This window comes from Colius striatus, chromosome 3 (assembly GCF_028858725.1).
Source record: "Colius striatus isolate bColStr4 chromosome 3, bColStr4.1.hap1, whole genome shotgun sequence".
Lineage (NCBI taxonomy): Eukaryota > Metazoa > Chordata > Aves > Coliiformes > Coliidae > Colius > Colius striatus.
This window is the reverse complement of record NC_084761.1, coordinates 50,407,224-50,420,470: the sequence shown is the minus strand read 5'-3', so window position 1 is coordinate 50,420,470 and position 13,247 is coordinate 50,407,224. Positions and strand designations below refer to the sequence as shown.

At 38.7% G+C, this 13,247-nt stretch overlaps 1 protein-coding gene across 1 annotated transcript in view; it reads left to right on the top strand.

Annotated features, from left to right (window-relative positions):
• MMRN1 (multimerin 1) overlaps positions 1-13,247 on the top strand; it is a 49,288-nt gene that overhangs the window by 17,288 nt on the left and 18,753 nt on the right. Inside the window, exons 2-4 of the mRNA XM_061992659.1 lie at positions 142-261; positions 2,539-2,645; positions 9,174-9,272. Coding sequence (XP_061848643.1) covers positions 142-261; positions 2,539-2,645; positions 9,174-9,272 — 326 coding nt within the window. The remainder of the gene's footprint in view (positions 1-141; positions 262-2,538; positions 2,646-9,173; positions 9,273-13,247) is intronic.

Sequence of the window (13,247 nt, the reverse complement as noted above, 5' to 3'; positions counted from 1 at the left end):
AGAGAAACCGAACTTTATTTTCCTAACTTTACCCTATCCTTAAATTATAGATTTCACTGTCCCATTTAAGTATCATATATCATCATATTGTGGAAAATGTTATTTGTACTTCTAAGTATGTTTACCTTCTGTCTCTTACAGGAACTGGTGTGCTTATGTTCATACCAGACTCTTACCTACAGTGGTGGTGGACAACCTGGAAACCTTCTCATCAGACAGAGTGAAGCCTTGCACTTGGCATGCTGGATCCTGTGCTCAGAGGTGTGTAAAACTAGGAAGAAAGAGTACTTGCAAGTATTTTAATTCTCACAAGCTGCATAATTAACATAATAATGACTTTAGAAATGAAAAGAGAAATGAAGGGGCAGATTAGCATGTTTTCAGGTCTCATTTTAACGTGTCTCTAAAGCAAGCATGAAAGAGTATGACTGGGAAGCATCCTTGAGCTCTGTAACTCAGGCTTGCCGTGCCTTCACTCTGGTACTCTCTGGTCAGTTCAAAACCTTCAAGTAAACCCACTGCCTGCTCTCGTCTTCCTTACTACTGCAAGGAAAGGTACACATATACAAAGATTTAAGGCACATGCAGGAAAGAAAATCCATTCAATGCGGTTTTCCAAGCTTGTGCTTTGTTGGAGCAAAAAGCTTCCCCTAAGACACATAAATATTTTTGTTGTTATCTCTCTGCTGAGTGCTTGTTTCTGGTGCAGCTTTGGTCAGGCAGTGAACCTAGAGACACAATTGGCCTGGATACAGCTTGTAAATAATGAGTCAGTTAAACATATTCAGGTTTTCCTTTCTGTTTTGAGTGCCTTGTTGTATTCTCCAAACGTTAGATTTTGATAGTATATGAAATTGAATTTTAATGCATGGGCCTGGAAAATAGCACAGAAATAAATCAGAAATTGTAACATATTTCTCCATTGAAAATTTTCAAATGCCTTTTACAAGTCAGACTGACTGTTCTGACAATCGTCCTCTAGGTGGTATGGCAGCCTTGAGATGAAACTGGGAATAGAATATCCTCAGGATTTGGTGACTCTGAAAGATAGTTTATGGCATTGCAAAATTGATGAATGGATCCTGTGCTTGGAATATTGCTGATTTGTTGTTTTGAGGGTTTTTTTCCTAGTTAAATCTAGAAGATTCACAATAATCAGATTTAATTATTTGTTTATTTATTTAGTTATTTATTTCTTGACTAGGAAAATTGGCTCATTGTGCTGCTCCTGTAAATAAGTCAGTACGATATACATTCCTGGGGCTTGTCTACATTGAGAGTTATTTTAAAAATAGCTGTTCCTGATTAACTCCTTTCATGGACACTTCATTCTTATGAATGCTTTCAGGAATGGATTATGCTAACGCATGATAAGGTAGTTTTAACATAAAATAAGACCATCTACACAGCAAAAGAACTGAGAACTCTCTTGATTGGAGCCCACCATAATCTTTATTGAGTTCTTGCTGCTGAAAAAGCCATTTCTCAGTGGTAAAGCTAGTTGGGGACACTTGCAAAGCTCCTGACAGCTGATATGAATTTTAATATATGTAATATTACACCCCTTGTGAAGGGGTGATAAGATTAACTACAGTGTAAAACAAGGTGATGTGTTTTAATTCATTGTGAGGTTATTTTTTGGTCTGGTAGTCTTCAGATTTGCCCCCTTTCTGGAATGATTTAAACAGTAATTGTGTGTCCAAAACAGCTCAGCAACCATTTTATCATTGCATTTTCTGAGATTTGAGGTATACAGCATAGTAATATTTAGGAATTAACAGAACCATACAATATTCTTTATAGTCAGCCTTTGTATTTAACATACAAAAAAAGGCAAGCAGAGCTGCTGTAGTTAGTTTCTTCTGTATTGTCCTACTGCAGTGTGTTCACTCTAAACTGACTTCTCAGTGATATTAAGAAAGCTAAAAGAAACAATGGGGTAGCCAGGACATGGAGAACATATAGGAACACAGAAATGAAATTGCTGCTATCTCTACAGTTACGTACTTTATTTGTGATGCCTTAATTATTACTTTTACCTAGCCATGCCCTCCATTCATTGACTTACAGAGTGGAAATTTGTACACTTTATCAGATTTATGTTCATATAATCTTGTTGAAAATAATCAGAATGGAAAGCTTCCAATGTACATTAAATGTAAACTAATGTGGCATAAATTCAGCGTGAATGCTTTTTTCACTGATTTCAGAGAAAATGATATTTCATAATTGTTTCTTAGGCTCACTCAGTTTAGTAGATATTAATTGTAATATCTTCTATAAAAAGTTAGCGTTATTAGAGAAGAAGCCTGACAGTACAGGTCATCTGGTTCCTTTAAAACCCATATAGATGATCTGAAGGCTGATTAAAACTGATTGCTGCTGAAACACCAAATTCTAGTTAGGCTTCGCTTTCAGTTTCAAGCAGTTAATAAAAGGATCCATTTAACAGGTAAGATAATGTAATGTAGTTATATAAGTATCCTACAACTCTTGCATGGTCTCCTAAAATAGATTTTAAATGCTTATATTTTACAGGTCTCAAACAGCAACACATCAAGCCTACAGAATCAAACATAAAATAGTTACATCATTGGAGTGGAAGTGTTGTCCTGGATACAGTGGGCAAAACTGCCAACACAAAGGTGAGTAGAGATGTAAGGATTTGAAACTATTCATCTCAACAAAAGAAAACAATGTAATCTTATTTGTGAGCAAATAGGTCTGCTGAAAATCACTACTGTTCTTCCTGTTAATTTAAAACCAGAATAGATGCACAGTAGACTAAAATGCTTTAGGAAGTTGACTCTTCCCTGCACATGAATTTCTAAAGCAGCAAAGCAGAATGCCCTTTCCTCTCTTTCACCCTAAATAAAACTCATAAATTCTTCAGCCTTATTGCATTTCGATAAAAAAATCAAGTTTGCATTCACTGTGTCTCTACTTTTGACCTTTTAGTTATTGAGTATTGCAGTGCTGGGGGTATTAAATTCAGGTCTTTTATTGAATACTTGCTGTAAAATTAATCTACAGCGCTGTGACTCTCTTGGCTTTCAGTTTCAGACCCTAAGAATATATTTTAGACATGATAAAATAATGTATCGACTTTATTTCCCTATGAATTGAGTATGACTTCTGTTGCTAATTTCAAGAGTGACTGAATTTTACTAGGTATTGCACATGATCTCTGTATAATTGTGCCCTTTTTTGACAGAATAGAGTGTTTTAACTCTACCCTGGTGATCAAACATATGGCAATGTACTGTAGCTTAACATCTATATAATAGCTATTTCTTTGCTACTGGCCTTAAACAAGCTGCCCTTGAAAAATAAGATATGGCATCAGCATACATATTTTAAATGAATGAATATTACAAGAAAGGCCATTAGATGTAGCAGAGAATTCAATCAGCAGTGGTAAAGTAGAGGCTGTGATTAAAAATTAATGTAGAGGAATGAAGAGAAATCACTGTTATTCATATGGAGGGGGGAAATTTTGATGCTGGAGAGCCAGAACCTCAGCAGATACAGAATTCTCCCCAGTGCAACTGAATGTGGAGTCAGATATTAATGTGGGACACAATCAATCTGCAAGGCTGTCCACTGAGCATGGATCAGATATTTTAAAGGTTTGCTTTTAAAAGATGCAAACATTAGCAAAAATAGGCTAAAAAAGGCTTATTGAAGGGGAAAGGTACAGTTGAAATGACATCAAAGCAACATGGGAACATTGACCAAGAAAAAAAGCCATATAACTCAATCTATAGTGGCCTCTGTGTAAAAATAAGAATAAAGGAAAATGTTGTCAAGTGTTACAGAAGTGGATTTGAAATTAGATCTCCTGAGTTCTATTTTCAACACTCTTCTGGCCTGCTGAATACCTTGGGAAAGCCACTTATAATCTGCATACCCAAGTTTACCCATCTAGAAAATTGAGATGACACTTATCTCACAAGGGCACTGGGATATTTAATTAATTAATGCTTGTAGAAGTGCTTAAAGAGATTGGGATGAAAGGTGCTATATCAGAAAGGCTCTTCTTGGCTTTTGGAATCCTGCCTCCCATGAGGAGCAGACCACCAGCACAAGCCCTGCTTGTATTACTCAATTCCCTTGAAGGGATTGTCAGCTAATGAATTTGAACAGTTGGGAGCCCAATAGCCTTGTCTTCAGGCACTCTGTTTCTACAGCACTGAGGGGAGAGAAATTGACTGGGGCTCTCCAGAGTCCCTGAGCCCTCTGCTTGGCCTCTGCACTTGATCTGCTCAGAATTGCTGTTGAAGGGTTTCTGTGCCAAGAGAACTGGGGTATTCTGACAATATGTTTTAAATCCTGGGAAGGCACTTAGTGTGATGTGGGTTGCTTGTAGCAAATGCTAATTGAAAACACCTTCTGATTTAGCTTCTCCCTCAAACCAAGTGAAATCATACATAACTATTTCAGTCTGATAATCTCAGCAGGAGGAAACACTTGTCACCATCTGATAGTCATTACTAGGCATCTGTAAAACATATTGGGTAGCCTCGTTGTAACAGCTTGGTTACAGATGCTTCTCAAGGCAATGTAATAGTGAGTGAGACAAAAGAGCCCTGAGAAAGAGATGTGCTCAGATCACTCTTTCTAACTTAACCTCTCATGTGGCAACACATAACCAAATTGGATAAGACATTGATCCTAGCCCAGCTTAGAGAATGCAATTCTTCCAGAAATGTTTATAGAAGAGAAAAAGACAGGCATCATTTCTTACAAGTCTCATGAAGCAATGCAACATGGACAATTCAATGAATTCATCATTATTTTGGTTTGGGAATTTCAAATGCTTAATTGGGAGTAAAACTGCTAAAATGAAAAGGCTTGTATCTTCTGAGTTGCAAAGTTCATGACATGCCATTTTTACTAAACACAGCTTTATTTATTACTACACACACTTTTCATCCTTAAGCTGAAAAAACCAAAACTCATATCGCAGTGTCTGAGGGGAAGAAATCCCAGTTCACTCACACACGTGCGACCCCTGAAAACTCCATTACATGTCACAACTGATTTCAAGAACTGCAAGTTGCATCTTCAAATACTGTGTTCGGATCCAGTTTTGCTCTGAAATGAGACAGCAGTGGCTTAAAGTATATGGAATTCGTTTCCATCTGCCCTGGCTGTGGTTTAGAGCAAATAGCTGGTTCTCAGGGTTGCTGACAATGCCATAGGCGGAGTCAGCACTGAATTTTCTGGCATGGTAGTGATTTCACTTCTCCAGCAGATGGCTGTAAAATGTTCCACAAAGCAGTGAATACTCTCTTCTGCCTGGGGCAGCTGCAGACACAAAAGGAAACAATTCACCTTGAATGGGAGGAAACTACCAAACTCCTCACAGGGATTCCCCTTCGGCCACTCCTGCTTCATCAAAAAAACATTGAGATAAAAAGATCCGATTTCCATATTTTTATTATTCCCTGCAATCCTTTTGCACACTATGTTAAAAATGCATGGAACAATAAATTATACATCTAGGCCAATATGTTCAACCATAGGAGCCTAATGTTAAATTCCTATGTGTGTTACCCAATATTCAGAAGTTGTAAGGACCCTGAAGCTCCTGGAGAAACTGGAAGGACTTGTTGCTCAGCATGTTGAATTGCTGCTTCTGTTCTGTTGGCTTTCTTTGTTATTGTAAATGACACCTATGGGTCTAGCAGTCTAATTTCTGTTTTATATTTGATTTTTTTAGCTTAAACTGTACATGGCTGTGGTGGTTTAACCAGGTGTCCACCAAGTCATAATATCACTCCCCTTCCCATAACTGGACAGGAGAGAGAGAAATATAATGAATGGTTTGTGAGTCGAGATAAGGACAGAGAGATCGCTCAGCAATTAGCATCACAAGCAAAACAGACTCAACTTGGGAAGAAAATGGTTTGAGTTATTAAAAGAACAATAAGAACAGGGAGATGAGAAATAAAAACTGAATCTTAAAACACCTCCCCCCACCCCTCCCTCTTCCTGGGACTCTCCTTCCCTCCTCACAGTGGCACAGGGGATGGGGGTTGTGGTCAGTTCATTACAGATGGACTTTGCCACTGCTTCTTCTCAGGGGGAGGCCTCCTCACACTTCTCACTGTTACAGTGTGGGGTCCCTTCCCCTTAGAGGCAGTCCCTCATAAACTTCTCCAATATAGGTCCTTCCCATGGGCTACAGTTTGTTATGAACTGCTCCAGCATGGGGACTCCCACAGGAGCAGCTCCTCACACCCTGCCCCAACGTGGGTCACTCACTGAGAGAACAGTCCTTCAGATTCTGACTGCTCCTGCCTGAGTCCCTCACAGAGTCACAAGTCCTGACAGCAAACCTGCTCTGGTGTGGGCTCCTCTCTCCCCACAGACTCCCAGGTGCTGCCAGGAACTTGCTCCAAGGTGAGCTTCTCATGGAGTCACAGCCTCCTTCAGGCATCTACTTGCTCTGGCATGGGGTCCTCCACAGGCTGCGAGTGGGTCTTTGCTTCCTGATGGTCCTCCATGGACTTCAGGGGCACAGCTGTCTCACCGTTGTCCTCACCACAGGTAACAGAGGAGTCTTTCTTTCAGGGCCTAAGCACCCTCCTCCCCCCTCCTTCTCCACTGACCTTGGTGTCAGAGGAGATGTTTTCACATTCTTACTCCTTGTTGCTGCTGCAGTTTAGCAACAGCCCAGCAAGTTTTTTTTTTTCCTTCTCAAATATGTAATTCACAGAGATGTTACCTCAGTCACTAATTGGCCCGGCCTGAGTCAGCTGCAGAGTCCAGCTTAGAACTGACTGGCCCTACCCTATCAACTACAGGGGAAGCTCTGGCAGATCTTTATTTAAAGAAGCCACCTCTGTAGCTCCTCACGCTACCAGAAAACCTGTCACAGGCTAAACCACTACAACAGCATATCCAGTTTTTGAAAGGTCTCAAATGTGAGTCTTTGGGCTATTTCTGCCCTAAAGAGTATATGTATTGGAGTTTCACTCTGCTACTCCCATCACATCTGCACCTAGGTTGGTGAATCTCAGCTGTGGGACCAAGGAGCAACTTAGACTTAATCACCACATGATGTGTCAGAGTTATTTCTTTTGAAAGGGACTGAGCCAGGCTGGAAGAATGATGTAGGAGAAGCTACATTGCCAGTGACTCTTATGGATTTTTCACAGATGAAAACCCTGAATTTCTAATACTGCCTGAGAAGTACCTTTCTATAGAGTGGTGAAATTTAATAACTGTACCATTGCATCTACAATATGAGGTGTTGTCTCTGAGTTTTTGTGTTTGCGCATTACCAGCTACAGTCTCTGCTGTCTTTAGAAGCCATATAATGCACTATTGGCTTGCTTCATTACTGGTTTGCTCCAACAGAGTGATACTATGTCCTGATTCTTACTATCTGATCAGTTTAAAGCACTTGTAAAATAAGCACACAGTGATCAATATGTCCATGAATCTCTATAAAAGTGAATAAAACTGTAAAGGCTTCAGTATTCAACAATGTGAAGATGTGAGTGAGGCAATTGATTTAATAGGGGGAGAAAAAGATAAGATGGATAGTAAAAAAAAATCTGGTGCCTGTAGCACTAACAGTGGCAGTGAATACACATAGAGCAACAGAAAGGCAGGTAAATGAAAGAATAAAAGGACATCGATCAGCTGGTCTTTATCACAGGCAAGTAACCGACTCCCTTGTCATAGATTATATCATCATATCACCACCTCATAAATCCTGTATAATTAATAGGGGTGAATGCAAGTATCTAACTCTTGTCAATAGCTGTGCCATGAGGAGACAACAGAGGCTGTCAAAATTATAGCTATATGAGGATTTTGTATTTCTTATTATCTAATTTCAATACATTCAATGAAAGTTCCAGGCCATACAATTTTTGTTGAGTTCCTATCTTAATTGTTACTTACCACCTTGGCCATTAATTTACATCATAAACTACTTTACATCATCCTTAAATGTGACATATTGATCCTTATATATACCGCTAAGAGACTGATGAAACATGAGCAATTTCTTGATTCAGCATTTAATTCTATTTCCTTGGAAACTGACATTATGACCAGACAAGGTTTTAATATTTGAACTGGAAAATAATGTTACCATACCCGAGTTATTCTGCTTGTACAGTACTAAAGACTGGAAATCATACCAATGCCACGTAAGTGGCATTCCTCAGATGTGTTTCAGCTGGAGAAACATCCACTTCAAAATGCTTCATGAACTGAGCAAGCATATAAAAACTGGTATGAATTTACAATCCCAAATTTGCGTTTTACATATTTCTTTTTTCTTTTTTTCAATAATGAAATGAAAATGTCATCGTTAAGCCTAATGGCTGGAGAAGTAAGTCAGGAAGGTGGAAATCTCAGTTCAGTTCCCAACTATTCTACCAGTTGCTCCACACTTTTTGTGAGTGAAGGTACCTTATTACTCTGGACCTCAGTCTTCTCAACTGTAATACTGAAATACTAAGAATGTTAATCTAGCTTTTTTTTTCCCTCTAATTTTCTTTCAGATTCTTGGGCTGAGAAGTAAAATAAACAGAGAAAATCCCATCTGTTATGACCAGAGACATATTTACAAATGTATCACGTTTCTGAAGTTTTTTAATATATGTTGCAGTCACAAATCTCAGATTATATTTGTGGGAATTTGGTTATGTTTTGAAATGGATTTTACTTTTTAGGTGCTGCAACAATATAATATCACCATTACCTTTAGTAGAAAGATTTCCAAGGTTCAAAATTTGGGTAATGTGTCCAAAAAAAAAAAAAAATCAATTTCATTAAATCTGACTGCTTGATTTTTTTATCTGACAATCTCTGTATTGTCTCTGTGCTTCTGTTTTATATTAACCTAAACATTCCTCTAGAATTTTTAACCCTGAAGATTTCAAAATTCTATTCATTAAAGGGCAAATTTGACATTTTTGTATTAGCACTAAGCCCTGCCAGTCGCAGGAAGTAATTTATAAAGCCATTCATTTTCTGCACCGTGTTGTAGATGGACTAAGCAGATAAGAAGAATCATTGCAGATGATTGGGTTTTGGTGAAGTCAATATAGAATAGAGAGTGAACGCAATTTTGTGGAACCCTGATTGTCACGTTCCACGTTTCACTCCCAACCTTTCATTATCCTTTCATTTTCTCCCTTTTTTAGCTCAAGAACAACAATCACTAATACACAGTAACCAGGCTGAAAGCAGCAGAACTGTCACTGAGAGGACACCAGGAGCTCTTCAGGACCCCAATGGGCCAGGTCAGCTGTTACAATTGCTATCACCTCTAGTGCAATCACTGACCACGTGACTCACTAAGCTCACTGCAAATACAGTTTAAGAAAAATCCCTGTCTGCTGAAGGGGCCTGAATGAACTGTTAGAGTTTCTAGCAGTCATGGTTCAGCGGTACACTTCTCTGATAAACAGTAGAAACTGAATTTAAAGGCAGCTGTAGCTTAGCACTGATGGGGTGTTTTGTGACTGAACTAAAACCAGGAAAGTCATCCCACATAGAAATGTTTAAACTATTACATTACTGGGTAAAATAGATGAACTAACAGAAAAAAAGACAAAAAAGTTCCAAACAACACAGATAAGAACCAACAAAACTAAATCTAGGAGTAGTATAGACCAGTACTAGCTATAAAAGATAATGTAGCCATGTTAATTGTATTATGCAAATGTATGATTATCATTCTATATTTCCTTTTAAAAATTGGTGCTTTATTCAAATGACCCTTCAAACTTTAGCAAGGGCAGCTTAGGTGTGTTTTAAGCTACTCCATCTGGGATGATCAAATAGCTGAGCAACACAGGGACAGATTACAGGTTTATACTACATTTGAGACTGTTTCTTATTACACTATTCATTTGCTCACTAATGTGTTTACTTCAACCTGTCTAGACTGTAAGGTTTTGGAAGATAATGTCAGTGATCTCTTGTGAGGGTATGTGCACATCTCAGCACATAAGAGAAAGTTAGCAACAATAATGCTTTTATTCAAATAGTGATCTACATTGAAAAGTTACCTTAAGTGATTGATGCACGAAAAGATTCTTCACCTCTTAGACTCTAGAATTGTTGGGTGTGTTCACTTACCTTTATGGGTTTTTTCCACTACCATCTGCATGATTTAAAGTTTACCAGCACAAAAGTTCCAGATAATTAATTTCTTAGTTGCCTATATAAGTGTTCATGGGAATGGACTTTTATTCATGCTAGGCATGTTTGCACACTCACTAAACTGGGAGCAGAAGCAATCATGGTTTATCAGATCATCCCAGTTATATATGAATTCAAATAACAAGTGCTCACTATGAAGAAACATGAAAAGGAATCCATGATTTAGACTTATTCAAGTAGTTGTCAGGCTATAGTATATTTCAGTCTGTATCATCTGAATGTGTATATGCTTTTGAGGGTATACAGATGTTGGTAATGCAGATTTGTTTAGAAAATCTGTGTACTCGGGGAACTGCCAACAATCAGCATATTGTGTTTAAATAACCATAAAAGATGTATGTCAAACATTCTTGAGTAAGGAAGTTGTTTGAAAAAAAATTATTCTCTACTTGTGATATACTCCCCAGCAGTAAGTGAGACTGCATTTGTCAGGTAAATTTTTGATGGAAAATTATATGCAAGTTATTTGGCAGCATTCTCTACATACTGTCAAATGAGCTTGTAGTTGGCAAGGTGAGGAGGCAGAAGATGGACAAGACATGAAAGATTGTAAAGGAGGTGTGTTCCCTGAACTTTCTTACTACCTCCCTTTTATTTTAAATCTGTTGAGGTTTCAATTACAGGTGTCTACACTGTCTTTTTGCATAGTCATCAGCTGTTACACACTATACAACTCAGTTGGCCTATATTTGGAAACATTTTTTCAAACAAAATAACAAGGCAAGTTACATTCTCAAGTCTGCCTGTTGCAGATGGCAATATACTATTCTGGTAGTAAGATGTTTATGCATGCTGGGAGAATAGGATGTCAGAATCCAGACTGATATGGGGTTTTATGGAGACAGTACACATGTATGTGTCTATATCTGTGTATGTGTTTTACTTCAAATCATAATAGACAAAAAAAATTAGAAAGCATAGGTGAGAGAAAGTCTGAATCTGGCATGGAGATATAGAAAGGTATACTCAAATGGTATTTAGGGGAAGGCTATTGCCCTTTGGTGATATTGTGTGAGCAACTTTGTTTCCGACAGATGGAGAGAGGAGGATGTTGTCTAGTAAAGCAGACAGGACCCATATGAAAAAGTGAGCTTGATGAATAGACCATTAAAACATGCCACTTCTCTGACTAGGAATTCTGCTGTGAAAAATAACTGAAACATAACACAAATAACTGAAAATTCCAATGAAATTGTTATGTCAGAGGTTCATGTTAATTGCTTCTCAGTTAATTTAAAATCAAATGGGGTCAGCTTAGAAGGAGAGAGATACCTGTTCTGACTGCCAGCCCTGCAAATGTGACCTGGAGTCAGGAGTGACTGTCATTCCATTAGCAGCTGCCAGGACTCTACAAGCCAGATTCTGTTTCCAGCTTCAACTATGCAGCCATGCCACTTACAAACCTCACTTGCAGGTCAAACTATGTAGCTTATCTTCCTCTTTCAGTAGGAACAGACAGAAATGGAACTGAAGAAAGCGTTGTACCCTTCAGGTTAGTTATCATTTTGAGTGTCTAGGAACGAGCTAGTAGTTAGTTCAAATCACTTTCTTCTGGTGACGATTTAACCAGGAGCAGGAATAGTCAAACTTGTCTGTCCATCACAGAGTAGTATTATGATGAAGAGTATTCTGACAAAGAAAATCCATCAATGGCTTATCTCCACAGTACCATAAGGGAGAACTCTAAACTAGGTGGTTGAGTTATAAACACAGCTTTTTGTGGTTTTGCCTGTGGTGTTTGTGTAAGTAGAAACCATGGGTAAAAAAAACACCTGGAGATGCTAACACCCTAAGCTAAACCAGCCAGCTTTATTCACCAGGCTCTAGCAATTATGATTTTATGACCACCATGCCTCTACAGGAGTGCATTCTCACAGACGTTGACACATTTCATCTGGGTTGAGTGTGTTTAGTGAATTTTCTGAATTTTCCCAAATGTTGTGGGGTTAGATATGATACATTTATTTTTTACATAGTAAAATTTTGAAGAATAAAAGTCTAGTCAGAAGAATATGTCCTTTTATATGTAACTTGGGATGTGTTTTTTTTTGTAGAATCATAGAATGTTTTCATCTGGAAGAGATCTTTAAGATCAAGTCCAACCTTTCCGTCAGCTGTATCAACCACTAGACCGTCTCCCTAAGTGCACCTATCTTTTAAACACCTCCAGGGACAGTGACTGTACCACCTCCCTGGGCAGCCCATTCTAATGCCTGACAACTCTTTCAGTAAAGAAATTTCTCCTTATATCCAGCCTGAACCTCCCCTGGCACAACTTGAGGCTATTTTCTCTTGTTCTATTGCTTATCACTAGGGAGAACAGACTGACCCCTACCTCGCTGCAGCTTCCTTTCAGGTAGTTGTAGACAGCAATAAGGTCTCCACTGAGCCTTCTTTTCTCCAGGCTAAATAGTCCCCAATCCCTCAGCCGTTCCTCATATGAAACGTGCTCCAAATCCTTTACGAGCTTGGAAGCCCTTCTATGCAGAGTGGAGCCCAAAACTACACACAGTATTTGAGGTGCAGCTTCACCAAAGCTGAGTACAGGTGAATGATCACCTCCCTGCTGCTGCTCACAACACTGTTCCTGATACAGGCTGGGATGCCATTGGCCTTCTTGGCCACCTAGGCACACAGTTGGCTCATGTTCAGCCACTCTCAATCAGTACTCCCAGGCCTCTCTCTGCCTGGTAGCTTTCCAGCCACTCCTTCCCAAGTCTTTCTGTTGCAGTCTTTAGGTCCCTGTGGTTCTATGTGATTTCTCAGTTTCTTGCCATGGGGAATAGACACTAATACCATGATGAAAAATGACATGAGATTGATAGTAACATTGTAGATTTACACTAATAAACATTTGTATATACTTCTAAAGAATCTCTTGCACAGTAGTTTATTTTGTCATAGTATGGACTGGGTCACTTAGAGGAGTATAACACATTTAAGGTAGGCCATTTAGGTTGAATTATTGAAGGAAATGAACAGATTTTGTAGCTTTCCTTACAGAAATCAGAGCATAGAATTTTACCAGCATCTTCTGAAAAATCCCAGAC